The 24,354-nt window shown below is 51.2% G+C and overlaps 8 protein-coding genes across 9 annotated transcripts, besides 6 other annotated features; 5 read left to right on the top strand and 3 right to left on the bottom strand.

Annotated features, from left to right (window-relative positions):
• Window positions 1-35: 35 nt before the first annotated feature.
• Window positions 36-66: a tandem repeat.
• Window positions 67-471: 405 nt separating this feature from the next.
• Window positions 472-526: a tandem repeat.
• Window positions 527-740: 214 nt separating this feature from the next.
• Window positions 741-2,263, bottom strand: EKO05_0005597 (3-methyl-2-oxobutanoate dehydrogenase (2-methylpropanoyl-transferring); the record flags this gene model as incomplete). Of its 2 annotated transcripts, XM_038939618.1 has the most annotated exons (3): window positions 741-1,840; window positions 1,892-2,079; window positions 2,136-2,263. In XM_038939618.1, the coding sequence occupies 3 exons, from the start codon at window positions 2,261-2,263 to the stop codon at window positions 741-743; spliced, it is 1,416 nt and encodes a 471-aa protein (XP_038798611.1). The 2 variants fall into 2 exon arrangements, with proteins under 2 accessions (XP_038798611.1, XP_059492625.1); XM_059636642.1 differs by having other exon boundaries at window positions 1,892-2,263.
• A 190-nt stretch (window positions 2,264-2,453) lies between these two features.
• Window positions 2,454-3,555, top strand: EKO05_0005596 (2-methoxy-6-polyprenyl-1,4-benzoquinol methylase; the record flags this gene model as incomplete). The annotated part of the gene is made up of 2 exons (XM_038939745.1): window positions 2,454-2,745; window positions 2,801-3,555. The coding sequence occupies 2 exons, from the start codon at window positions 2,454-2,456 to the stop codon at window positions 3,553-3,555; spliced, it is 1,047 nt and encodes a 348-aa protein (XP_038798610.1).
• Window positions 2,661-2,683: a tandem repeat.
• Window positions 3,556-4,505: 950 nt separating the features above from the next.
• Window positions 4,506-4,608: a tandem repeat.
• EKO05_0005595 (uncharacterized protein) lies at window positions 4,524-5,882 on the top strand (the record flags this gene model as incomplete). The annotated part of the gene is made up of 1 exon (XM_038945768.1): window positions 4,524-5,882. One exon carries the CDS (start codon window positions 4,524-4,526, stop codon window positions 5,880-5,882), a length of 1,359 nt encoding a protein of 452 aa, XP_038798609.1.
• A 1,990-nt stretch (window positions 5,883-7,872) lies between these two features.
• On the top strand, window positions 7,873-9,885 carry EKO05_0005594 ((Methyl)glyoxal oxidase; the record flags this gene model as incomplete). Its single annotated transcript, XM_038939746.1, has 2 exons — window positions 7,873-7,950; window positions 8,044-9,885. 2 exons carry the CDS (start codon window positions 7,873-7,875, stop codon window positions 9,883-9,885), a joined length of 1,920 nt encoding a protein of 639 aa, XP_038798608.1.
• A 2,579-nt stretch (window positions 9,886-12,464) lies between these two features.
• On the top strand, window positions 12,465-15,645 carry EKO05_0005593 (uncharacterized protein; the record flags this gene model as incomplete). The annotated part of the gene is made up of 3 exons (XM_038939595.1): window positions 12,465-12,515; window positions 12,607-14,531; window positions 14,580-15,645. 3 exons carry the CDS (start codon window positions 12,465-12,467, stop codon window positions 15,643-15,645), a joined length of 3,042 nt encoding a protein of 1,013 aa, XP_038798607.1.
• Window positions 15,646-16,863: 1,218 nt separating this feature from the next.
• On the bottom strand, window positions 16,864-17,352 carry EKO05_0005592 (uncharacterized protein; the record flags this gene model as incomplete). The annotated part of the gene is made up of 2 exons (XM_038939916.1): window positions 16,864-17,119; window positions 17,195-17,352. 2 exons carry the CDS (start codon window positions 17,350-17,352, stop codon window positions 16,864-16,866), a joined length of 414 nt encoding a protein of 137 aa, XP_038798606.1.
• Window positions 17,353-19,173: 1,821 nt separating this feature from the next.
• EKO05_0005591 (Tyrosinase) lies at window positions 19,174-20,254 on the bottom strand (the record flags this gene model as incomplete). The annotated part of the gene is made up of 2 exons (XM_038939740.1): window positions 19,174-20,080; window positions 20,139-20,254. 2 exons carry the CDS (start codon window positions 20,252-20,254, stop codon window positions 19,174-19,176), a joined length of 1,023 nt encoding a protein of 340 aa, XP_038798605.1.
• Window positions 20,255-22,214: 1,960 nt separating this feature from the next.
• EKO05_0005590 (uncharacterized protein) lies at window positions 22,215-23,550 on the top strand (the record flags this gene model as incomplete). Its single annotated transcript, XM_038939824.1, has 4 exons — window positions 22,215-22,330; window positions 22,392-22,514; window positions 22,565-22,781; window positions 22,837-23,550. The coding sequence occupies 4 exons, from the start codon at window positions 22,215-22,217 to the stop codon at window positions 23,548-23,550; spliced, it is 1,170 nt and encodes a 389-aa protein (XP_038798604.1).
• Window positions 23,551-24,246: 696 nt separating this feature from the next.
• Window positions 24,247-24,351: a mobile genetic element.
• Window positions 24,326-24,354: part of a mobile genetic element that runs on past the window's edge.

Raw genomic sequence — 24,354 nt, 5'->3', positions numbered from 1 at the left:
GCATACTGTCTTCTGCTTCCATGCGCGGAGAACCAGGTACAGCACAGTACGGCACGGTACGGTACGCCTATGTAGGTCTGAATAGATACTTTCAGGTTACATCAAATCAAGTCAAATTTAACTACACTTGGCACACGCTCATACGCACCACGCAAGGCTAGAAATATTTACAGACTTGGATGCTAACGTAAATACACATTATTTTATTAGCATAGTTTTTTCTTCTTAGAAGAAAAAAGCGTCTGTGTATTTCTATTCACACTTGAAGTAAACAATCTATTTCCCTCTTTTAATATTTCTAGGTCAACTACTCAATCTAGCGTTTTGTACACTATCCTCTACTACAACTAACACGTAACATTGAATATAAGCAATAGTTTTTGTAGTTGTAGATGTTGACAAAGTGGAATTGAATAGAACTAGACTTTCTCTTGCACACGCTCACACACTACCCCCGGCCTGAGATGAATAGACACGGACACGGACAGACGCAGACGCGTGCACATGGCTACGTGAGCGGGACACGTTGCGCCACGCAGGGTGGGTGTGGTGGAAGCAGACGGCGAAGATTGCGTCGCGGTGCCTGGGCTGGGCGGTCGAAGCGCTTGGGGCTCGACAGGGAGGCTGTGTGCAGTGAGGGAGAAAGGTGAATTTTATTGGGTTGCTTCCGGTTGCACAGTTCCTTGACGTGAAATGACGTACGGCACTGGGTTTGCTGACTGCCGCTTTGCTCCGCTAGGCTACTGCTTCTCCAACAGCTCCTCCAGGCCCTGCGCGCCGCCCTCGTAGCCCTCGAGATCGTATTCCTTGGGGTAGCGCTGCAGTATGTCGTTCATCTCAGCGACGTGCGCCTTCTGCTCCTCGGTAACGTGTTCCCAGACATCGGTGAATGCGTATTTGATATTCGGCTTCTTCTGCTTCTCGGCGTCCTCGAAGGCGCGCAGCACCTCCTTGCGCGTGGCGCTGCGCAGCTCCTTCTCGGCCGCGTCGGACCACAGGCCCCGGCCCTCGATCCACTTGCGCAGCCGCGTGATGGGGTTGTCGCGGCGCTTCCAGTCCTCGACTTCGACGCGCTGCCGGTACGCGAACGAGTCGTCCGAGGTGCTGTGGTGGCCCACACGGTAGGCCATGCACTCGACGAGCACGGGCCGGCCGCCGTCTTCGAGCGCCAGGCGCCGCGCTTCTTTCACCGCCCGCCGGACGGCGAAGATGTCGTTGCCGTCGACGCGCAGGGTGTCGATGCCGTAGCCTGCGCCGCGGGAGGCGATGCCGTCGCCACGGTACTGGTCCGAAGTCGGTGTGCTGATCGCGTACCCGTTGTTGCGGCAGATGAAGACGCAAGGGACCTGGCGCGTGGCGGCGATGTTGAGCGCACTGTGGAAGTCGCCTTCGCTGGCAGCGCCCTCTCCGAAGAAGCACACGGCCACTCGCTCCACGGCTTTCCCGCCTGCTGCTCCAGCGCCTGCGTCGCCGATACGGCCGACGGTGCCCTGGTTCTGCAGCTTCAGCGCATAGGCTGCGCCGGCCGCGTGGGGGATCTGGGTTGCCAGTGTGGAGGAGATGGTGTGGATGTTGAGTTCCTTGGAGCCGTAGTGAACGGGCATGTTCCGGCCGAGACCGTGGTCGGAGCTGTTGGCGAAGAGCTGGTTCATGAACTGGGCGAGGGTGAAGCCGCGCTGCAGGTACACGCCGCTCTCGCGGTACTGTGTGAAGATGACGTCCGAGGGATGCAGCGCGCTGGCAGCGCCAATCGATATGCCTTCCTCGCCGGCAGAGACCATGTAGAATGAAAGCCGGCCTTGTCGTTGGGCCTCGAACATGAGGAGGTCCATGATGGACACTGGTGCGGATTAGCTGTGGTTTGCCTGGTTGACGCACGGGCGTGGCCTACACTTGACCATGTTCTTGTACAGCTGCAGCGCTTCCTCGTCCGTCGTGTCTGCCCCCACGCTCTGGTCGATGATCTCGCCATACTGGTCCAAGCAGCGATATGTGGATATGGCGTCCTTTGACTTGGACGGCCGCAGGAAGTCGAGCGTGTTTGTGAACTCGCTGTTCAGTGCTCCGGGAAAGAGAACCCTGCTTGCTGTCAGCCGTGTCTCCCACGGCATCACGCGTGCTGCATGGGCACACACTTCTCAGCATTCGCGGTCGAAGCAACGCCTCGGCACTGCCGTGAGGGGGCCCGTGGCGCACTGCGCGGGACGCTCGTGGCGGAGAGTGTGCTGGGTCGCAGCCTGCGCGCAGAGTAGCGGAGGCACATTTTGGGGTCTGGAGGCTACATGTTTGTGCGGCGGCTTGCGTGCTTTGCTCTTATCCAGGCTGGACGGTCGTCGGCCTGCTTAAGCCGAACGCTTCGGTTGTCGCTGCAGCGCCTAAGCCGAACGCCGAAACCCCAGGTTCAACCGTTCGTGGACCGTGACGGCGTGACCGTGGACGGGTGGACCGCAGGCATGGCACGTGCCATCGCGGCGGCGCGGCGGACTCCAGCGCGCATCATCGAAAGAAAAGCCGCGCCAAGCAAGCGCTCCACCACGACCACCGCCGCCATGCAGACATCACGGCTTCCATTGGGGCGGCAACTGCTGCACGCGCGGACACGCGCGGTACCACGGCCGGTGAGGGCCTTCTCTGCCTCCCCGCCAAGGGGCGTCCGGGAACCGCCTCCGCCGCCGCCGCCGCCTCAGGATGGGACGACGCACTTTGGCTTCGAGACGGTCGCAGAGGCCCTGAAGGAGCAGCGAGGTGAGCCTACGTCGAGTGGATCTACGGCAGCCGGCCTGGATGCTGACCCTCCTAGTGCGCGGCGTCTTCTCCTCGGTCGCCTCTTCGTACGACTCGATGAACGACTTCATGTCGCTCGGCATCCACCGCCTGTGGAAAGACCACTTCGTGCGCAACCTCAACCCTGGCCGCAACCCGCTCACATCCTCGTCCTCGTCTCCAGATGCCAAGGGCTGGAACATCCTCGACATTGCTGGCGGAACCGGCGACATCGCCTTCCGCATGCTCGACCACGCCTCGCACATCAACAATGACGCCCACACCAACGTCACCGTGGCAGACATCAACCCGGACATGCTTGCTGAGGGCAAGAAGCGCAGCCTCCAGACGCCCTATGCCAGGTCGCCGCGCCTGAGGTTCGTCGAGGCGAACGCCGAGAAGCTCGACATGATCCCTGACAACTCGATCGATCTGTACACCGTCGCCTTCGGCATCAGGAACTTCACGCACAAGGATGTCGCGCTGAAGGAGGCCTTCAGGGTGCTGAAGCCAGGCGGCGTCTTCGCTTGTCTCGAATTCAGCAAGGTCGAGAACCCCTTATTCAACGCCGTCTACCAGCAGTGGTCGTTCAACGCGATCCCCTACATTGGACAGTTGGTCGCTGGCGACAAGGCCTCGTACCAGTACTTGGTCGAGAGCATTGCTCGTTTCCCCAGCCAGGAGGAGTTCAGCGGTATGATCAGGGACGCTGGCTTCTTGATACCCGGCAAGGGCTACGAGAACCTGACTGATGGCATTGCGGCGATACACAAGGGCGTCAAACCTGCATAAACTGTACTGTAATCTCCGTGCGTGAATAGACTGTACGAGTATGGAAGCGTGTCGGACTAGAGGGAGTAATATCAAGTGTTGTCAAGTCATCTCCCACTGGGCAACTGTCACTGTAAGCCCTGCCTGAATTTTCTCCCCACCGTGGAACTGGAAGACTCAACTACACACTGCGACGGTTTCAGAGTGTTCCTCTGAAGAAAGAACTTTGAGGAATCTCGTATTGTACACAGCAGGTACGCTTTGCCTATGGAAGATCCCACACAAGTTGCGGCCCAACACATCGACTCTACGAACCACGTCACACCTGTTTTGTGCGCGCACAAGACTGTCATTGACTGCGACGAGTTTATGAACGGAGAACTTCTAAAGATTGTCCGCTATTGTGCGCCTGTCGCGTTCCATGTCTGTCTGAGAATTAATCACACTCTAAGATTGCAAGACTGGCTTCTACGATGTAGCCATCCAGGAGCGATGCATTCTCTCCTTTACGTTCTGCAGAGCTGCGAGACTGGCTTCTACGATGTAGCCATCCACGAGCGATACATTCCCTCCTTCACGTTCTGCAGAGGTGTTGCACAGGCTGTGTTCCTTTCAGCCGAGGACTGAAGGTGGGCGAGGAGCTTGTAATTGTCATGAATACGGCGGTGAACGTTGTCGAATGACCGATGAGAGTGCAGCGCAGGCCGTGCCTGTATCTCTGTATACGTCGTCATTCCAAATGATGCTCGTGAGCTACTGCCCTAAATGAGCCGCTTCCGAGATCACTACAGATGCGGCAGAACACATACGGCCTATCAGGACCTAGCACGCAGGCCGATCGTGAAGATCTGTGTAGGGAATACGATCTACGCACTTGACATTGAAACAGGTATTGTCGGCGGCACACTAGAGTGCGCCACGACGGCATCCTTGAACATGACGTAGGCACAATCACACTTCACTTTTAGGATCAACAATAACACAAGAAGATGCCGACACAACAAGCACAGAAACAACCGAAACAAGCAAACGCCAATAGCAAAATGGGCAACAACAACGCCAACAAGCAACAACCCATCCCTGACCGCGAGATCAAGCAGAATGCTGGAGTCTCAGCTAGCATGGCGTTGCAGGCAACGCAGAAAGCATGGGAGCTGAGGCAGGCAGCCAACGCGGCGGGTGATCCTGATGCCCGAGAGGAGATTCTCGCCAAAGCCATCAACAAGGAGATCGAAGCAGAGTCTTTTGGCAAGGCAGCCAAGTATACACAGTCCGGTACGTTTCAAGGACTCGCTGCTGGCGCTGGATTGGGTGTGCAACCGGGTGTCACGCTCGGAAAGATTACAGGAGCGATAGTGGGCGGCACTGTGTCGACTGTCACTGGACTGCTGGGTGGTGGCATTGGTTCGGTCTATGGTGCGATGAACGGTCCCATGTGGGATCTTGGTCAGATGGCGAGCCACGGTGTCCGAGGCGTAATAGGCGACTTTCCAAACTGGAAGTCCACGCCGGCGCAAAAGAAGGCATTGGAAAAGATGGTCATGCAATCGAAGGAAACCCAGGCGCCAAGCGAGGAAGAGCTCGAACAGATGAAGAACGATGCCCCAGACGACGCGCCGCAATCTTGGTCGCAGTCAGTGTCAGACATGACGAGTTGGAGACCTTCGATGCCATCTGTGCCCAAAATGCCAAAAATGCCATCGATGTCTCAAACTGGCACTGCTATGGGTTTGGGCGGCCTGGGAGCCTCCTTGGGTATGGGAGGAGGACAAAGTTCGAAGGAAGACCATCCAACAAAGCCGAGCGCCAGACAGGCATCGCAGCAGGATGGACATGCGCATCGGTCATCCAAACAAAACCAGGCCTCTGCACCCAAACAGGCACCGACACCGAAAGAAGCCACCACTCCTAAAGAGGCTCCCAAGGTCGACGCTTCTTCGAAAAGAGATGCAGCTTCTCGTAAAGACACAAAGCCTCAGCCTAGAAAGTCTCAACGCACTTCTGCACCACAGAAGCCCACTGAGTCAAAAGCATCGCCAGAGGCGAAAGACTCAAAACCACCCACCTCTAAGCCCAAAGAACCGGCCCCCAAAAAGAGTGCAGAGCCTAAGAGCTCTCCACCAAAACGAGCTTCGAAGCCGCAGACAGACAACAAGCCATCAGCGCCGACGCAGTCAAAGCCTGCCTTGTCTGCAGACAACAAGGAGAACAAGCCACCTGCATCTACGAACGGAGAACGAAGGAAGCCAAGGAAGCTGGCATCGAAGAGCGACAACGCCAAGTCGACCTCGACGCCAGCTCCGAAACGAGCTCCGCGGAAGCTCGAGACTCGCAACGCTACGTCATAGAATGCGACTAAGGAATTCCTTTTGACGGCTGCCATTCGGCAAGAGGCATCAAAACACGTTGGATGAAAAGGGAGGGTGTGAGGTAGAGCCTTTAATTTAGCGTTGCATTTTTTGTTTCTGGACAGGTTTTCATCATAGCAGGCAGGAAATTGTACCATGGTAGTGTATCACAGCGACTCGAATTAAATCATTGGTCTGAAGCGTGAGATTTAAATACATTCCTAACTCGTACTACGCATATGCCCTGCCAACAATCCGGCGGTCTGACTTTGTCATGAACACACGGTCATCAAATCAATTTACTCGCGCTGATGGAGAGATTCATGGCGCGTGTACCGTTACATGGCCAAAGGATTGAGAAAAACTGCATTTGTGGGCCTCGAGATTGTCAGCATCTTCAGGACCATGAAGATGCAGCGGCACATTGTGTGACTCGACTTTCGAACCATGTTCCTGTAGGGTGCTTTTGTACCCTTTGCTTCGCAACCATGCACTCTCTTCAGCCTTCTGCTGCTCTTCCCGACTTCTTTCACATATGGGGGGATGTTGTTGCGCCGTGCTGGGCTCCTCGCCGGCTCGACATAGTCGGGCTGGAATTTACAAGACGATGTCCGCCGTGGGGCGCGTATATGAAGTGACTTACGAATCGAATGCCCATCCAAAATGAGTCGCTTTCGATGCTAGTCTGAAGCCCATCACGTTACGGATTCTTCAGGGAGGAAGGTAGGAGCGCAAACAAGATATTTCGAATGGACGCACAACTGGCTGTCACCAAAGAAACTCTATCAAAGTGAGCGAGGGCTTAGAGTCAATCAGCTCAAGGTATCTCGGTCGATGACTCTGGCTTTTTTAACCAATGGTTAACACGGATCAGAGCAACAGCCTCACCTGGCCAGAGACCTAATTGGAGTTCTAACAGTGAGTTCGACTACTCCGCTGGTGAGATGGGCAGTGCCGTCCTGGTGCGTTTTTGCAAGAGCATGTCACAGACTGCGGAAAAAAACTTGTTTTTCGCCGCAAATACAGAGATCAGACCCAAGGCATTTGTCTGCACACCAAAATGGGCAGAAGAACTGTCTCGTGTATGAAAAAGCAGGCTCTCTCGCTGCGTTTGAACGAGACGGCAGAGCCGGATTGATGACAAGCACGAACACGACCTACCCCCTTCTTCCACCTGGCGATTAATGCTCTACTTCGAAGGACGTTCTTCGTAAGCTTGTAACCTAAAAGGAGCCAACCCAGCCTAGTGGGACGCATTGCTGGTGATATCTGTGTGCACTGTGTGCATAAAATGTGAAGAGTGGAGACAAAGGCCGCTACCAACGACAACAACGTGAAATTGGTCTGAGATGTCGGAGCGCCACGACTACGGGTACATGTGTGGATGTTCATAGGGAGCAGTATCGTCCTGACCTTAGTTCTAGCTTTTACTCAAGCGACTGACGAGGGATAAGCCCAGTGGCAAATCTCGGCGGTGACATCCAATAATCGTGTACAGAACCAGACGATATCGCCGAAGAATGCAAGTCGATGCCGACGACTACATGTCATGAACCACAGGACTTCGCCCGCCTGCCGCAAGGAATGTCTGTTGGAATAACTGTCGGCGGTATTGGATGTGGAAAAAAGCATTGACACAATGCGATTAACTGCAACTCGCCCAAACTGCTGCCGGCAGTTGGGCAAAAGAATGCAAAGTCTAATTAATTGACAGCGGAGCATTGAACAACTCCTAGAATGCTCGTATAACTAACATTCTTTGCTAAAAAGCTTGATTTACCCACGAACGATGTAAATCTCCCTTGCTTAACAGCACATCTAGAGCCAGCGACGAGATGGTCGGAGCTGAGCAGAAGGAATACTTCAACCACCATCCAGTACACACTCCATTGAACCCAAGCTACACCCAACGTTTGCTTCACAGTCATTCTCTCAAAGGTCGGATACCTAACCTTTTCACTCCTTCCGTCACCGCGACGCACTTGCTATCATGCACTCAACATTTTGGTGGCTACCACTGATCGCTGGAGCCGCAGCTATTCCAGCCGTGATCCCTGTCACCCCAACCGTGAGTCTAGATTCTCTGTTCCCATAACCTCTTCTTTTACTTCCTTCCTTTGTGCAGGGTCAAGCATGATGGTCGCTAACAAATAGTATGTAGCCCCCCAGCACTAACTCGGTACCAAACTCCGTTTACCTTGGTTTCTTCTTCAGCATCAATACCGCAGCCCCTAGTAACCTCCTTGGCGGACTGGCCAACACAATTCAGACACTTCTGACTGGTCCATCGGTTACATCTCCCAACGTCACGTGGCAGACCTGTACTGCGTACTGCTCGGCTTACAAGTACGCTGGTATTGAAGGGTCGACCTGCCGCTGCGGAAATGGCTTCGGATTCACCCCCATTCGCGCTCTCGACGCAATCTGTAACCTGACTTGCCCTGGTAGCGCGGCGCAGTGCTGTGGTGCTACCAACCGCCTACTTCTGTTCCAAATCGTAAAGCCTGTGGTTTCGTCTCTGCCTGCAGTGCAGCCGCCTAGGCCTACTACAACCCAGGTCCCTACAGTCCCTACAAGATTGCCCACGACCCCATCTCTCCCCTCTGCAGGCCTTCCAGCTCTTCCCCCTCTGCCTATTGGCCAGCTTCCCGCACTTGGACAACTGCCCACAGGTGGATTGCTCGGCGGACTGCCCACAGGTGGATTGCTCGGCGGACTCCCCACAGGTGGACTGCTCGGAGGCGGATTGCTTGGAGGTGGATTGCCCTCTCTTCCCGCAGCAAACCCGCCGACGGGCTCGCTGCCTTCCCTACCTATCGGTCAACTGCCTGTTCCTAGCAAGCAGCCCACTACCCCTGGAGGTCTCCCAACTCTTCCTAACCTTGGTCTGCCAACTGGAGGTCTCCCGACTCTTCCTAACCTCAGTCTGCCAGCTGTAGGTCTTCCAAGTCTACCTATCGGGGGTATTTCTCTTCCTACTGGCGGTCTTCCCACTCTTCCTTTACTGACTCCTCCCAAACTACCCACTGGAGGCGTTCCGACTCTTCCTACTGGAGGTCTCCCAACTCTCCCCTCGTTGGGTCTTCCTACTCTTCCCACTCTTCCCAACCTTGGTCTGCCAACCGGAGGTCTCCCAACTCTTCCTAACCTTGGTCTGCCAGCTGGAGGTCTTCCCACTCTTCCTTTACTGACTCCTCCCAAACTACCTACTGGAGGCGTTCCGACTCTTCCTACTGGCGGTCTCCCAACTCTCCCCTCGCTGGGTCTTCCTACTCTTCCCACTCTTCCCAACCTTGGCCTGCCGGCTGGGGGTCTCCCGACTCTTCCTAACCTTAGTCTGCCGGCTGTGGGCCTCCCAACTCTTCCCTCGCTGGGTCTTCCTACTCTTCCCACTCTTCCCAACCTTGGTCTGCCAACTGGAGGTCTCCCAACTCTTCCCAACCTTGGTCTGCCAACTGGAGGTCTCCCAACTCTTCCTAACCTTGGTCTGCCAACTGGAGGTCTCCCGACTCTTCCTAACCTTGGTCTGCCGGCTGGGGGCCTCCCAAATCTTCCCTCGCTGGGTCTTCCTACTCTTCCCACTCTTCCCAACCTTGGCCTGCCGGCTGGGGGTCTCCCAACTCTTCCTAACCTTGGTCTGCCAACTGGAGGTCTCCCGACTCTTCCTAACCTTGGTCTGCCGGCTGGGGGTCTCCCGACTCTTCCCAGCCTTAGTCTGCCGGCTGTGGGCCTCCCAACTCTTCCCTCGCTGGGTCTTCCTACTCTTCCCACTCTTCCTAACCTTGGTCTGCCAGCTGGAGGTCTTCCTACTCTTCCATCGCTCGGTCTTCCAGGTCTGCCTTCTGCACCTAGGCCAACAACCCTCCCTGCCCCAACAACCCTCCCTGCCCCGACAACCCTCCCAGCCCCGACTTTCCCAATCAAGCAGATCGCAGCTGCAGACGTATGCCTTTTACGTCTTCCGGCTGCTGTCCGTCAAGCCGTGGTCAGCGCTTGCTTTTAGTGGCACTGCAAGCTTGATCCTCTAGATAGGCCTTTTAGGGGGGTCGAAAGCACATTTTGAGACAAAAACAGAATTTTGGTGTATTAGGAGGTTGTAGCGGTACGGAAATTCAGGAGAATGAATTAATCTACCACTTGGCAGGTTTTCCTGCTTGAAACGTGGCTTGCCTGAACACATTCTCAAAGTTCCTTACATGCTGTCCATTTTGACGAAGGGCTTACGAGCGTGGCTAGCAATCTACCGACAACGGGTGAACGAGTTCAAACTTGTCTACTGAGAAAGAATCGCAATTAATTTGTTGGGTCAAAGCTTGTGGTTGTTACCACTGCTCTTCTACCTGTTGGGTCCAAGTGATCATATAGCACGAATGACATATTTAAGCTCTGGAGGTACTGTTGCGTGATTTAGCCCAAGAGGAGCATCATTAACCTCCTGGGCTTGCTCGTTCGGTAGAGGTACTCACTTCGCTGTTCCTTAGGGGGAAACTGCGTAGCTTAGACATTGCAAGCGCCAATATGTCTATCTGAGTTGAGATACTGCGATATTCCATTGAATGCTAGGCAGTTAGAAGATAGACCTTGGAGACCTGGACCTCTTAGTTAAACTCGTGCTACATGACGATGCTCATAAATAAGAGAAGAGTAAAGCGTGCTCTTTCCCAGAAGATAAGTCTTTCTAAAGGCGGTAGATAGCAGGTAAGTGGCTTCTGAAACAATGGAGATATAAGGGAATACGACTAGATGAATAGTGAGTTCCCGCATCGTGTAAGTTTGAGAAGTGGATTGATTTGCCTTTTCACGACGATACATTTGCAGAATAGGAAGGAATACTGGATCTAATGTGAGGAAAAACACAAAAAATTTGAGAAGTGTGTGCAAGAACTGTGCGGATGACTGATGCCTTGCAAAAACATGCTTTAATGAGTTTGGGAGTGAAGCTCTTAGTCAAATTGCTTATCGCATACGTGTGGCTAAAGTTTTGGTAGCTTAGCATGTCCACCCACTCGATTTTTGTCGTCTAGAATAAATTCTAGGATAGTGACTCACCCGAACCTAAGTATATGGGGTTATCGCCTCCAGAGGACAATACTATCCTGGCTCCAGATGGAAATTTTGAACTACTTTCCAATTCTCAGAATGATCCACCACTTCTGCCACTACTACCATCTCGATTTGACATATCGTTTTCTATATCAAGATTTGAGCTATGCGTCCCTTCGTCTCCATCGTCATCTTTATCGTCTGGAGCAATCACTAGGGCCTTGTGGACGCTGGAGATCTCTGTTCGATTGGACTTCTGTATGTCCGGTCGGGAGACAGTGCACTGTGTTTGCCTTTGCATGTGACGGAATGTGGTCTCTTGTACCGTGAAGTCCATGCTACTGTCAATATTTTCTACAGCCAGATGTTTAACACGAGATCTATGTCTCTCCCACTGTATCGAGGCTCACTTCCTTTCTTAGTGAATACGGCAGAGCACACTGATTTAACGTAGCTTCGCTTCGGAGCGAGTAGCTCTTTGTCATCGTAACCTGCCCACCGGTCACCAGCAAATTTCATTAATCGACTTGCAGTAGTAGTGAAGCGGCATCCCAAAACGAAAGGAGGTATACAATTCTTCCGCACGATAGCTTTTGTCCCACGTATCTGAGTAGTGAAAGATCGTGAATTCACGTTGGCATTGCTGCAGTCACTGAGCGGATTAAAACATAATCTTATGTCTTCTGACCATAAAAAGCTGTTGTACTGGATCAGAAGCTAAAATCAGTGGGCCCCACCCGAAAGACCACACGTGCCATCGAACAAGTGGAATAGAAACCGCTACTGTTCATCTGCTTGGCAGTAACACTACTTAAATCCGTAGCCAAGAACATTTTGGGAAGTGGCAGTGTTGATGTACTTATAGAAGAGGTCGGACTTGGATATGTCATCGTTGGATCGTCTGCGACCATGAAGTCTCTATTGTGCTCTCTACCGACCATCTTGCTCGCTGGACTTCCTGCGGCGGCCAAGGTTAAACCCGTACAGAGCTTGCATGGACATTGAGATTTTTTTTACATTGACATGTGCAGGTGTCCAGTGCTGGGCCAGGTTGTGAGTGCTTGCATTGGTTGGGCTTTGTGGAGGCTGGACAGAACAAGCACTCATTCCACTGGTTTGCACACCGGAGGGCCGTGATTCCTATCTAGACTGCTCATACATACTTTTTCGGTGATATCGGTGATATCGGTGATAGCGTGGCAGGCGTTGCCAGTTTGCCGCGCCATCAGTGCCTATTCGAGCATGTTTTTGTAATCTTGAAAGCCGGCTTGCTTAGTACAGGGACTTGACACAAAGCCAGTTGATGAGAAGAGCATGACACGTCACTGCGACCCTGTGCTTTTTGGGAAGGATCGAACTATATAATGCAGCTTAGCAAAAATGGTCAGCAATGGGTGGGGCTATAATATTTGGCGAATTGCAGGTGCCTATGTGAGCCGCAGCTGGAATTGAAGGAACACGGTAGCTACAAAGCTGAATTTTCAACAGCCCTCGTCCCCGATCTGAAATTTCACAGCTTACACGTAACTCTCACTCGCGATGTCGCATAGCGATGAGGACGAACATGGTTCGCAAAGCGACACACTTGTGGTAAGCAAAGATTGGGAAGGTGCAGTCTACATCAACAAGCATAAGGATTCGCCATGTGTTCCCCGTGAGATTTCGACTGACAACTGTATAGGAACAGTGTGAGATCTGCCGCAGTCTGAACCTCGATATAGATAATTTTATCGTGAGGCCATCTCGGCAACCAGGGCGACGACGCAAACCCTCGACTTTTCCTCTAGTCTCTTCCACTGCATCCTTAAAGCTGGGCACGTTTAAAAGTATCTCCGAACGACATTTGGATGGCTGCAGCTTCTGCGGCCTAGTTCTAGCTTCAGCAAGAACCTCCTCGCCAAGGTCCAACGGGGAGGAGACGCAGTCTGGTGCTGTATGTTACATGCGATGGGAGATCGACGGACGGCGCGCGGCTGCAAATACCCACACAGGTGGGCAAGATGTTGGGTTTCAAACTCCTGGAGGCATCACGCGACGCATCCGCTTGTGTTGGGATGAGGCAGATCTAGAGGATGCGTACCTGGTTGCTGTCGCACAACAAAGATATCTCACCACGCTATCAGACGCCCACCGTGCCTGGAGCGCGGATTCGCTTTTTCTTGGGCGACAAATCGATCATAACGGCCTCAACCAAGCAAGACTGAATAGTTGGATCGACTTGTGCAAAACACATCATCCGCACCCATGCAACGATTGGTACAGCAGTGAGACGCCACAGAAGTTCCGAGACATGTTAACGCATTCTTATTTTGGTGTCATTGACGTTGTCAACATGCAGCTGGTCCAACTTCCAACATATCCCTCACGCCAGGGCGCCCGACCTGCATCTTACGCGGCACTCAGTTATGTCTGGGGTGAAGATAAGACAACCTTCAGAACACTGAAAAACAATGTTAATGCCCTGCGAATGCATGGCGGTCTAGAAAGGTTTCTGCCCGAGCTATCTCCAGTCATTCGAGATGCGATTGACCTAGTTCGACGTTTAGACTTGCAGTTTATATGGATTGACGCGCTCTGTATCATTCAAGACAGCGAAGATTCTTGGCGGCTCAACGCGTACAACATGGATGTAATCTACGGCAATGCCGAGCTAACAATATGTGCAGCAGATGGGGATGGAGCGGATACTGGCCTGAAGGCTGCTAGACCCTCTGCTACCCGAAGCCCACATATAGCAGAGTGTGGCGAAGACCTGTATCTTATGCTCGTCCGAACGCCAGAGTCGTACATCAAAGCATCCACGTGGAATACCCGCGCCTGGACATTCCAGGAACGACTTATGTCCCGTCGATGTCTGATCTTTGTTGAGGGTCGAGTATTTTTCCAGTGCCCTTCCACTGGAATGTCGGAGGATATTTATGCGGACAGGGACGGGACAGGATGGTCGTTGGACCTCGTTGATGCTCCTATGCGGATGTTTAAACAGATATCCGAGAGGTCGTTTTGGGTGTATATGAACCTTGCGCAGCTGTACAGCTCACGCAAATTAACAAAAAAGAAGGACATTCTTGCGGCGTTTTGGGGTATCACAATACGTATGAAGAGGATTATGCGAGCGCCGTTCATTTTCGGATTACCCAGCTCGCATTTCGATCTTGCAATCTTGTGGCAGCACATGGGCCCTGCATCGCGACGAGAACCAAGGAGTGCGGAGGAATTGTCAGAGTATGGCGAACACAGATTCCCTACGTGGAGCTGGACTGGCTGGACAGGGCCTTCCATCAGCTACAGCCACGACACGCTGGGCGATTGTCTCGAGAACACAAAGGAGTGGCTGAGAAACCATACATGGATACGTTGGTATATCAGGGATGGAACAGGGGACCTACGCCCACTGTGGGACGAACCCACATGGCGCATCGACGACAGTAAAGATATCAAGTGGCAAGGTTATGGCTACAAGCGTACAAGTGGTGCTTATATTCCAACAGACTATACCGAGCGGCGCAACAATTGGTCTCTGTCACATATGCAGGAGGATATTGAAGTACAGACCAAGTGGGTTATTGAACGGGACGGTAGCCCTTCGAGAAGTCTGACTCACAGGTAATTTACGAACGATACCAGTCGGGTTGGAAAAGCTGACTAATATAGATATTTTGGTCCCGAAACAAGATCCAACGGTGGGCGCAATGATGCTGGTATTAATCGCCCGCTGGACTACCGTCCTGAACAAGATGCCCACTGGACTGCGAGAGACTCGCAGCCAGATAATAGTAGATCAGAACCCCCGGAAAACAATGAATTCCTGGCAAACAGGTCATCGGGCTCTCAGAGAGACGTGCAGCTTAACCGGCATTACGAACACTTTCCAGGGCCGATGCGAAGTCATACTTATCCAGACGACCCCACCGAGACGAGATCGCAACGCCCCCAGCTCCAGAAACAGTGGATTGAACAAAAGGTTACCTTCGAGGATGATGCTTTACACGGACAACGACATGAGAATGGAGCAGCTATGGTCCAAGAAGTAAACGAAACTAGATCTGCGCCTCGCGTGCTGTCGCAACGTTGGGAAATAAGAAGCACTGGATCTGAAAGGGAGCGCAACATCGTGCCGCCAGCCTACAACAGCGACCGTGGCCGAGACGAATTAAAGCCAAAGTACGATGACATGTTCATGCCTAACGAGGATGTGCAACCATGGCAGACAGAATCGAGCCCAGAGTTTTTCATTTCCCCAAAAGAATATCCTTATCCTCCGGTCATTCACCCACATAACAGAAACCCAAACAGTGGACGCTCTCCTTTGATGCCACTACTTCAGTTCTGGACCTGGTACGCGCAATTGAACATTGCCTGCCGTGCCAAGGACGCGCCCGCTGAGGCAAACCTACACCCAGGGCTTGAAAGATGCAGTATTGCGGACGACAACGGCGACTGGTGTGGCTCTGTTGTCCTCAACAAAAAATGGGTCAAGAAGTGCAGATACGCGCAGCAGGAGTTTATTGCTATCTCAGAAGCAAAAGCCTTTAGCCTGCTAGAGTGCGAGTTGTGGACATACTACATACCTAAAGAACGACACGAGTCTGAGTGGGACGTGTTCTACGTTCTGCTTATTGAGCGAAAGGAGGAGAAATGGGAACGAGTAGGATTAGGCAAAGTTTTCAAAGAGGCTTTCATGCGGACAGCTCAATGGAGGGAGATTATGCTTAACTAATAGTAACCCTGTCATCTACGTAGGAGCGTTTTTTAGTTAGTTGTTAATTAAATAGTAAGCAGATTATTTAGGAATTGCAACGTACCCTACAGCGAGCTAGTTACTAAATATAGGGAGCTTGCTACTAAGCATATACAAGTGTAAAACTAGATAAATTTAATACCTCTTTTTGTTGCGGAGCAAAAGTTGGTCCCTGATCCGCACACACCATTGTAGTCACAGCAGTCGCCCTATTTTCTAGCACAGATCTTGTCGCCGTTCTTCAGCCCGCGCTTACTATTAAGAGGGTATAGGTTTGGGTTTCCTATACACGCTCTTTTGTAACACGTATTAACTGCGCCGCAATACGTTAGCATGTTTATTTTCTTAGGCAGATGAAAATGTACTCTGTGTTACTACACTTCCACGTCCCTGCGTTGCAACATTACTTATTGGTGCCTAGACAGGAGGTACCGCTATGCTGCGGACCGCACAAACTGTCCGAGGAAACAAGGAAGTTGATGACTGGTTCTGCCAGTCTGTGCACACGAAAAAGAACTCATATCCTGCTACGCAGTATCCTGTATTAGGCTTGATGGTCTTGCAATTGCGATTAATAGACGGATTTAGATTAACGAACTTGTTAAGTGAGATACTATAGTACTCAGAGAATCGCGTGCAAGTATAGTAGTTAACAGACGACGGTGTTGGGGCAGTGTATTAACACACAATGTCACCTACAGCTACACAAACAGTAATGAAAAGGCAAACAATAGCCGCAAAAGCTACTGATAGCAACAGAAAGAGCATTGTGCTTTAGCGTTGGGGCAAAATTGTTAAAACATGCCCTTAATTTTATACATTGTTTGTATAAGCCCATGCAGGGGGTTGTTGGATAATTGCAACGTCCGATTATCCTGGGCCTAGACGCGGGTCGGTTCGATTACCCCTACACCGGTAAGGCGTGCCGCCAAGGTGCACAAAGCTTGTACTATTTTCTAAGAAAACTTGTCACCTACTCGGGGTTACTAGAGAAAGGAAGATCTCGAAACTGCGGATGACTGACCCGTTTGAAATGTATTTTGAGGGTCTTGGCCCCCTGTATAGGAAAGACGCAGGATCTAGTTATGCTAAATTGATATCTGTGCCTGGCCCATGTCACACTTCCATCAACAGATCCTCTTCCAAAGGCCCATTTTTCCAGAAATCGTCGATAGTCTCCCCAAACTGCCCTTCCACCTAGAGGTCGACATTGATACCTGCGTCGTCAACCGTGATTTCACTGGTAAAGCCGTTGAAAAAAGCTCGTGTGTTGTCAGAGATGTCGTAGTGCCTGAGAGCTGGGATATTGGTAACATTCGTTCCATCCCCTGCGTTCTGCGTCCACACGCTCAGGAAAGGCGCGGTGGCTTCAAGGATATCATCTTTATTGTCGATGATGTAGCCCAAGAGCTGCTTAAGAATATCACCTATGGTAATTGCACCGCCATCTGCTCTGTACACGATTAAGCTTTCTGGTCTCTTGTAATCAGGTGTCTTTTATGCTATTAGGATATTGATATAAATAAACATTTCCCGTGGCGGAATCTTGGTTGCTGGTTCTCCTGCGATTTGGTGATCAAGGAAGGGAAACAGCTCCGGCTGCGGGCTGTCTAGATCTTCCACAACATGAACATTTGACACGGCCTCGAAGACCGACCAGCGTAGGCGGCGAAACGCGGAAATCATTTTGGTCTTAACGCTACCAAACTCCATAGCAGTGTGAACGTGCTGAGCAGGAAGTTGGAAAGGATGGAGCACAATTAAAATGAGGTAAGACATGCGGGAGAGGCGGGTAGGCTGTTGGTTATAATCAAGAGGCTGGAAAAAATCGCATATTATAAGCGCTCACGTGCACTTAGGACATTTTGAACCTTGTGGTGACTGTACACTAGCTAGATACCGATATTAGACTGAACGTCCGCCCGAATAAAGCGCCGTTATACTCACTCTAATCTATGATAGCGTAGCTTAGAAAGACAAGGTAGGTGATGCCATTCGGACTTGACCCAGCCTGAACTCACACAACACACATGCATTCACCGTGTCTTGAATAGTTTTAGGATATTCATACTATTGGCAAGGCGTTCACTCTTTCGTGGCACTCGCATCACCACAGCTCGTTCGTCATGGTCGCGTGGCATTATGTCCTTTTCCTGCTCTTACGGTATGCGCAAGCTCAATTTATTCAACGCTACAACAATGTGAATGGCGTTCCATACTGCCGTCGACAAATCTCTAATGACATACCCACTGTGGCTGTCTCGCAGCTTACGTGCTTTGTCTATTTGGAATAGAATTGCGCCAAACTACCCTCATGACACCTGGCATTCGACAAAATGTCAACTGGGAGGCTACTAACTCCGGTAACGAGTGCCCACCCTGATACAAAGCTACTCAGCTTGCCGAAAAGGTTCTGGAGATGTCAGATCTACTTTACAATTACCATTCGGCTAGCAATGTACAGTGCTCCAGAGCTCGCATTACGCTGGGGAACAGGCTCGCCTAATTCAACATCATGAGCGCTATAGCTTGTCCACTATATGATATTCAGGCGGAGTGCTCTTTTACCTGGCTGCTAGAGGGAGACGAACGTGAGCAGCACAAGATTGTAGGCAGTACTGCACTCAGCCCGAAGCTCCTGCACACTTTTGCGCAAATAACCTATCTCTCAACCAATCTATATATGGTACACACCTCACTTGATCGAGTTCCTCAGTAGACTACTAAATACTCCTTAGGAGTCGAATAGGGTTGCAGCACGCAATCTAGACAGGGTTATTGGAGAGCGCCTACAGAACTTCAAACATCATTCCGATCTGTCAGACGGTTACCCCAGCCGTCAAGCTCTTCTGGATTCCTGCGAACTGGACGAAGACGGCAAGGTCTCCACTGCTGTCAAGACGACTGAGCTCCTAGCGGAGAGTTATCTGGCAGCGGCGCAGGTCTATCTTTACTGTCGTCTCATGAGAAAATCGAGGAGTTATCCACACGTTCAGCTAATTATTGACCAACTACTACAGATCGTCATCCGTATGTCTACTTCTGGCCCTTTCTTTACTCGAAATCATGCGCAAGGGCGCGTATTCGTGGCCGCAATAGTTGCAGTGGAACCACAGCACTGTGATATAGTCTGGACAAGGTTTGAAGAGCTTTGTCATGGGACGAGAGAAGTGAGTCATCTCGTGTAAAATGGCTTTCATATCGCACAAACTAGTGGCACTAGAACGTTCCGCCAGTATGGCGTACTGTACAGTACATATGGGACTGGCTCGATGTACGCCACGGGCCATCAGAAGCAGCGGGTTTGGACGTGTCTGACATTACGCAAATCGATCCCAATGCCGGGTCATGGTGAGAAGATATGGTAGCCGAGATCTATGAGCGCAAGGGCAAGCTAGATCTGGCGTGACTGGTTTCATTCAACAATTTCTTCACTAGGGAGAAAGATAGACACATGCATGTGAACATTAGGGTGTATTAATACGGATGCAAGATATGTGCACCTTTCTAGTAGGTGTAGCACAGAGTGCTTCCCTGAGTATCTAACAAATCCCTAAGCTGAACAGTAGGCGCAAGCTTACCAAGACCAACTTCAAAGTCAAGGGTGACATTTTTACCACTGTAGTCGAAAGGAATAATCGGGCCACCAACCTGGTGCAGGCGGGTTTTGAGATCCTTCTGTTGCCACATCCAGAAGATGTGGTCGATGTTGCCATGGTGGAGGTAGAAAATCGGCTCGCCGGGGCTGTTGTTCGCATCACCAGCCTGTCCGAGAGCACCTCCAACACCGAAGTGACCGCTTCCGTGGATGTTGGGAACGGCGAAGCTAGCCTCGCCTTCAACGACCCTGGCAAAGCCAGTGTAGTCCTTCTGGGCGAGGACTTTGTTGACGAGCTTCTGATCGGCCCAGACGTTGATCAGAGTAGGGACAAAATCGCGCTTGAGACAGTGGGGAGTGGGGAAGTTGACTGAGAACTTATCGGCTGTGAAAGGTCCATTTTGTACGCAACCACCTCCTGTTCCGCCAACGATGCCGAAGGGGTTTGTTTCATTAGTGGGTTCAACCTTGTTGCCGTTGCCACCGAATCCAGTGTCTGCTTGCCAGATCTCAGAGTCAAAGATGCGTGTTGAGGTGGGATTCTGAGGTTCAGCATCTAGAGACCAGTTCCAGTAGGGTTGAGCACCAGTGTAACCGCACTCTTGCCTAAGAGCCTCTTCATAAGTATTGATGAAATAGCGGTGCCAGAGAGTGAAGTGACCGACCCAGTGGATGTCGGGAGTTTGGCTACTGTGTACGGCTTGGAAGTCGTCGAAACGGTTTATGGCTCCCTCGATGCCAGAGATGGCTGGCTTTGATGCTAGGCAGAGGACTGCATCAATATACGCCCTCTTCTGGGGAATAGATAGTTGCTTCCTGCAGAAGGACAATGGTCAGCAGAGTCCGAGATGATTCATTCGTGTGATTGACTTACCATTCTTTTCGTACAATGGGGTTCTTGCACGTCTTTGGAGCAGAGGCAGGGAGAGCCGCGGCTACTGCTGACGAAGCCAAGTACAGCGAAGAAACGAGAATGGAAAGGTTGACCATTTTGGCGGCTGAGGTTGAGATTGGCAGCTTTGTGTTTCGGATTGATTGAAGGCGAAAGCTTATTGTCCCTGGCTGGTGACTGTGACTGTCGAGGGCATCAAGCTTTATTCGTGCCTCACTGCAGGCCTTATCACACCCACTTTACCCGTCTGAGCCTCATCGAAAGATGACCATGCAACTAAAGTCCGAGCAACGAAGGCATGAGTAACGATCGGAAATAAGTGTTGAAGGCAAGAACGGGGCATTGGACCACTTGCCGTAGTATTTGGGGCGAGATCCGGGTCTGGAAAGAGCTTGTATGCATGGCGATTCAGGAGAGATGCGGTCGTGTGGCACAGCTGCATGGTCTTTCGAGGTGCCCTGGGTCAGGAGGATTGAGTTCGGAGAATGCAACGCGCTTCGATGTGCATGTTCCGGTAGACGCACGCTTACCGGCGATTTTGGTAATAAGCCATGGCTTGTATGTGGCGCACATGCAACGGTGATTGGCCTGCGAGTATTGCATGCGCATGAAGCTAATTCGTATCGAAGTTCTCCTTGCATGCTTACCTGCGTATTCTGCTGTGTTATGGTGATGATGGATGTGACCAAACGCGTATTGATCTCCGTAGCAATAGACAATTTCCGCATGTGATTAGAACAATAGGATGATTTCGGATGATTGCGCCCGGTGGGCCGGTCTAGAGATTCCTGTAGGATTACCTAGCATGGCTAAGAATGGATTGCCCGAGATCCTAGAGCATGGCATGTAATGTTACCTCTCATGTGTGCTTCCTTCATTCATCTTGAATAACGCGTCGCAATAACCTTAAAATCTGATAGGCTGAAATCAAACTCCCCTGCGCCGCTCTGGTTGGTAATGCAGAAGGTGAGGCTGCGAGATTTTTGTCGCGGGGACGGAAGAGCTTGCGGGACAGGTTGACCCGCTTTCGGCTAAGATCCTGCTGATTTCTGGGCCGTGTCTAACGTTCTAAACCAGCGATTGACGGGTACTCGGGTGCCAATAAAAGCCGCACACCCTATAGTCAAAAAAAGCCCTAGCAAAAGTTCAGGAACACCACCACCCATAGCGATCTTCCAGGTTATCTTACTCAACACCAACAAGATTCCGGAGCCTACAAAAACAAAATCTTGTAGAGAACAATTTTCTCTATAAATTTTTTTTTTTTGGATTTTATTCAAGCCATTGTTGTGGGTTTACGTGGAGGAGGTAGTTTGGGTGTGCGGCTTTTTTTTGTCACCCGAGGTGACGGGAAAACACAGGGTCAACTGTGGCAAATAGGATGAGATGCGAGGAGAGGCAAACACGGCACATAGCTCCTGCGGGATCATGGCGCGGTGGACACCGGAGCGTTCCTTTATTGCGGAGCTGTCGGCCCACCAAATATGCGTTCTTCGACCGCAAAGCCATACTCTGATTGCCCGGCATCCTACAGTATGGTGATGCGCTAACGCACATACGACCAACCACTCAAGACTTCGAAGAAGATCCATCTATCTTCACGCGGAAGATCGAGTCTAAGAGCTCACTTTGTTCGTCCGGGTACCGGCTCGGCTGGGGAACGGGGGAGTTGTCGAGCCGTCCAGGCGATAACCGAGGGAAACTATAGTAGACCGTTCAAAGCAAAGAGCCGCACCAACTCCAACCAGGATGACTGCACCGAACGCGCGAATCCTTCGCCCTTCGTCAGCGTTTAGCTCGTGTTGCTTATCCAATGATGGCTCGGAGATGCAAGCCGTCCCCAGGAGACTTTACTCATGCATCTGCGGTCCTGTTGGACACACGGCAGGATAATAAGAAGAAGGATTCACAAGATGAAGCTGCCTCAAGTGCTGGATCATGATGCTATGCGGCGCGGAGGGTCAAGCCTTAAGGAGGAGCAAGAATTATTCATAGCCCAGAGGTTGCCATGATCTCTTTGTGAATCCCGTGATTCGAATGTGAGTGGATTCCTACAGTATGACAAGCAGCACGCGTGGCTATGGTATCACCTGGGACAATGGTTCGCGACAGCCTATGTTTCTGATCGTCACTGGAGTTCTCCTATTGTTCTCGACAATCGCTGTAGCGCTAAGGTACGATCTTTCGGAACCTTGATTTACTTACTCGCCGCAAGACTTGCTCACTATCTGCTAGGCTGTACTGTCGCCTCACCTTCATACGATATGTAGGATTAGACGACAAGTTCATGATATGTGCGTGGATGATCGCTATCTCACTCGGTATTCAGAATGGTTTTCTTGTCAGCTGGGGAACTGGGTATGTATACCCGTAGTAGAAAAACTGACGGCGACTGACGGAAAACGAAGGCGACACAATGCCGATTTAGATCATTCAATCATTATGGTCCCTACGTTCAAGCGCTGGTATGCATATCAGCTAGTTTACCCTTGGGCGTTGCTATTCGTCAAAGCTAGCATACTGGCACTCTACTACCGGATCTTCACACAAACGAATTTTCGCTACGCTGTATACGCCGTTAGTATATTCGTCACTGTTCAGACCATCGCAGTCACTTTCGTCAACGTATTTCATACGCGAAACCCCAGCATTCCCCCGAACTCGAAGCTGACTGATCCAGGCTTTCGAATGCGGTGCGAAAGAGCCATGGAGAGCATGGGTCCCTACCTTTCCCAAAGGATGCAACGACCTTCCTAGGACGTATTTCGCGATGGCCTCTGTCAACATCCTCACAGATATCTTCATCCTAGCCATGCCAATGCGAGCTTTCGGACAGCTAAAACTCCAACGAGCGAAACGCATTGCACTCCTTGGTGTCTTCATGGTCGGAGGTGTAGCAGTTATAGCATCCATTGTCCGTCTCTACGCCCTCTGGGTATACGCTGTAACAGAAGACCCACCTTACGACGACATATTCATCCTCCTTCTTTCCCAAATCGAGATAAACGCTGCTATAACATCCGCTTCAGCACCCGCCCTCCGCCCTCTCCTCAACAGAGCCTTTACTTCGTCCTCGCACGACCGCTCTGGCCCAGGCTACCCAGCTTCTTACGCACCTGGCGGCCAAAACAGCAAGATGTTTAGTCGCACAGCTAGAACACGTTCGAACGGACAAATGGAGCTCTACACGTTCAATGGGGGCAATGGGACTATCAAGGTACCAGTAGGCGGTACGCGCAATACGAGCGAGGAATCGATGTTGGGTGTGGAAGGTATTACAAAGACCACGGACATGACAATCGAAGAAGACTATGTGAGGGAGTCAGTACACAGAAAGAGTGGAGAGACGCAGGGGTATGACGGTGTAAGACATAGCGATGTACGAATTGAGTAGACAAGAAACCTGAATAGTCTTAAAAACATGGGCTAGAAGAGGACAGCAACCTTGCGTGGTTGGAAAGCCGTCTCCTGATCTCTTTTGACTCCTCACGATTGCCTTACCTGAACCAGTTGAATGTCTCAGTTCATCAGACCACAGCCTCATTGAAGCTCTCCATTTGAAACAAAGGCTGCACGATTATGCGGATACTTCAATGGCGGGCCGCGTTCTCTCAAATAACAGAGCTATTGCAAATATAGCCCGCACTAAAGCACAGTTCTAATGACAGTCGCGGAACAAGACATAGTGCATAGTGATACCTAAGGGCGATATCACTCCAATCTCTGCAAATGATACTCGTTTCAAGAATGAGTGCCCAGCTGGTTGTCTTCATAGGTTGCACTGCGCCACACTACAGGGCGTGCAGCCAACTTCGTTAGCTAAACTAATTCAGCCTTCGCTACCTACGCACTGTCCGAAGACGATGAACAGCACACTCTACTACGGCCAGACTTTGTTAAAGGACCAGATAATTGTTAAGGCTGGCAGCTTCGTATATTGAATACTTCTAGTTCATCGTTGACTGAAAACGAATACGCAGTTGCGACGATGTCTTTGTTTGAATGCAAAGACATCTTCTTGTAAAACTATAATATAAATATAGAGTTGTCTTCTAATAGGGACTGTAGAGATACATCTACACAGCACATCAACACAAAGCGAAATACAGACATAAGACCCTGCACACCGAAAATTCATAAATGAGACTACTACTACACACAACCCAAGGAATTCTAGCTACTCTAGCTTTTATTTACG

This window comes from Ascochyta rabiei, chromosome 9 (genome assembly GCF_004011695.2).
Source record: "Ascochyta rabiei chromosome 9, complete sequence".
Lineage (NCBI taxonomy): Eukaryota > Fungi > Ascomycota > Dothideomycetes > Pleosporales > Didymellaceae > Ascochyta > Ascochyta rabiei.
The sequence above is the reverse complement of the archived record's forward strand: the minus strand, read 5'-3'. Positions and strand labels throughout refer to the sequence as shown.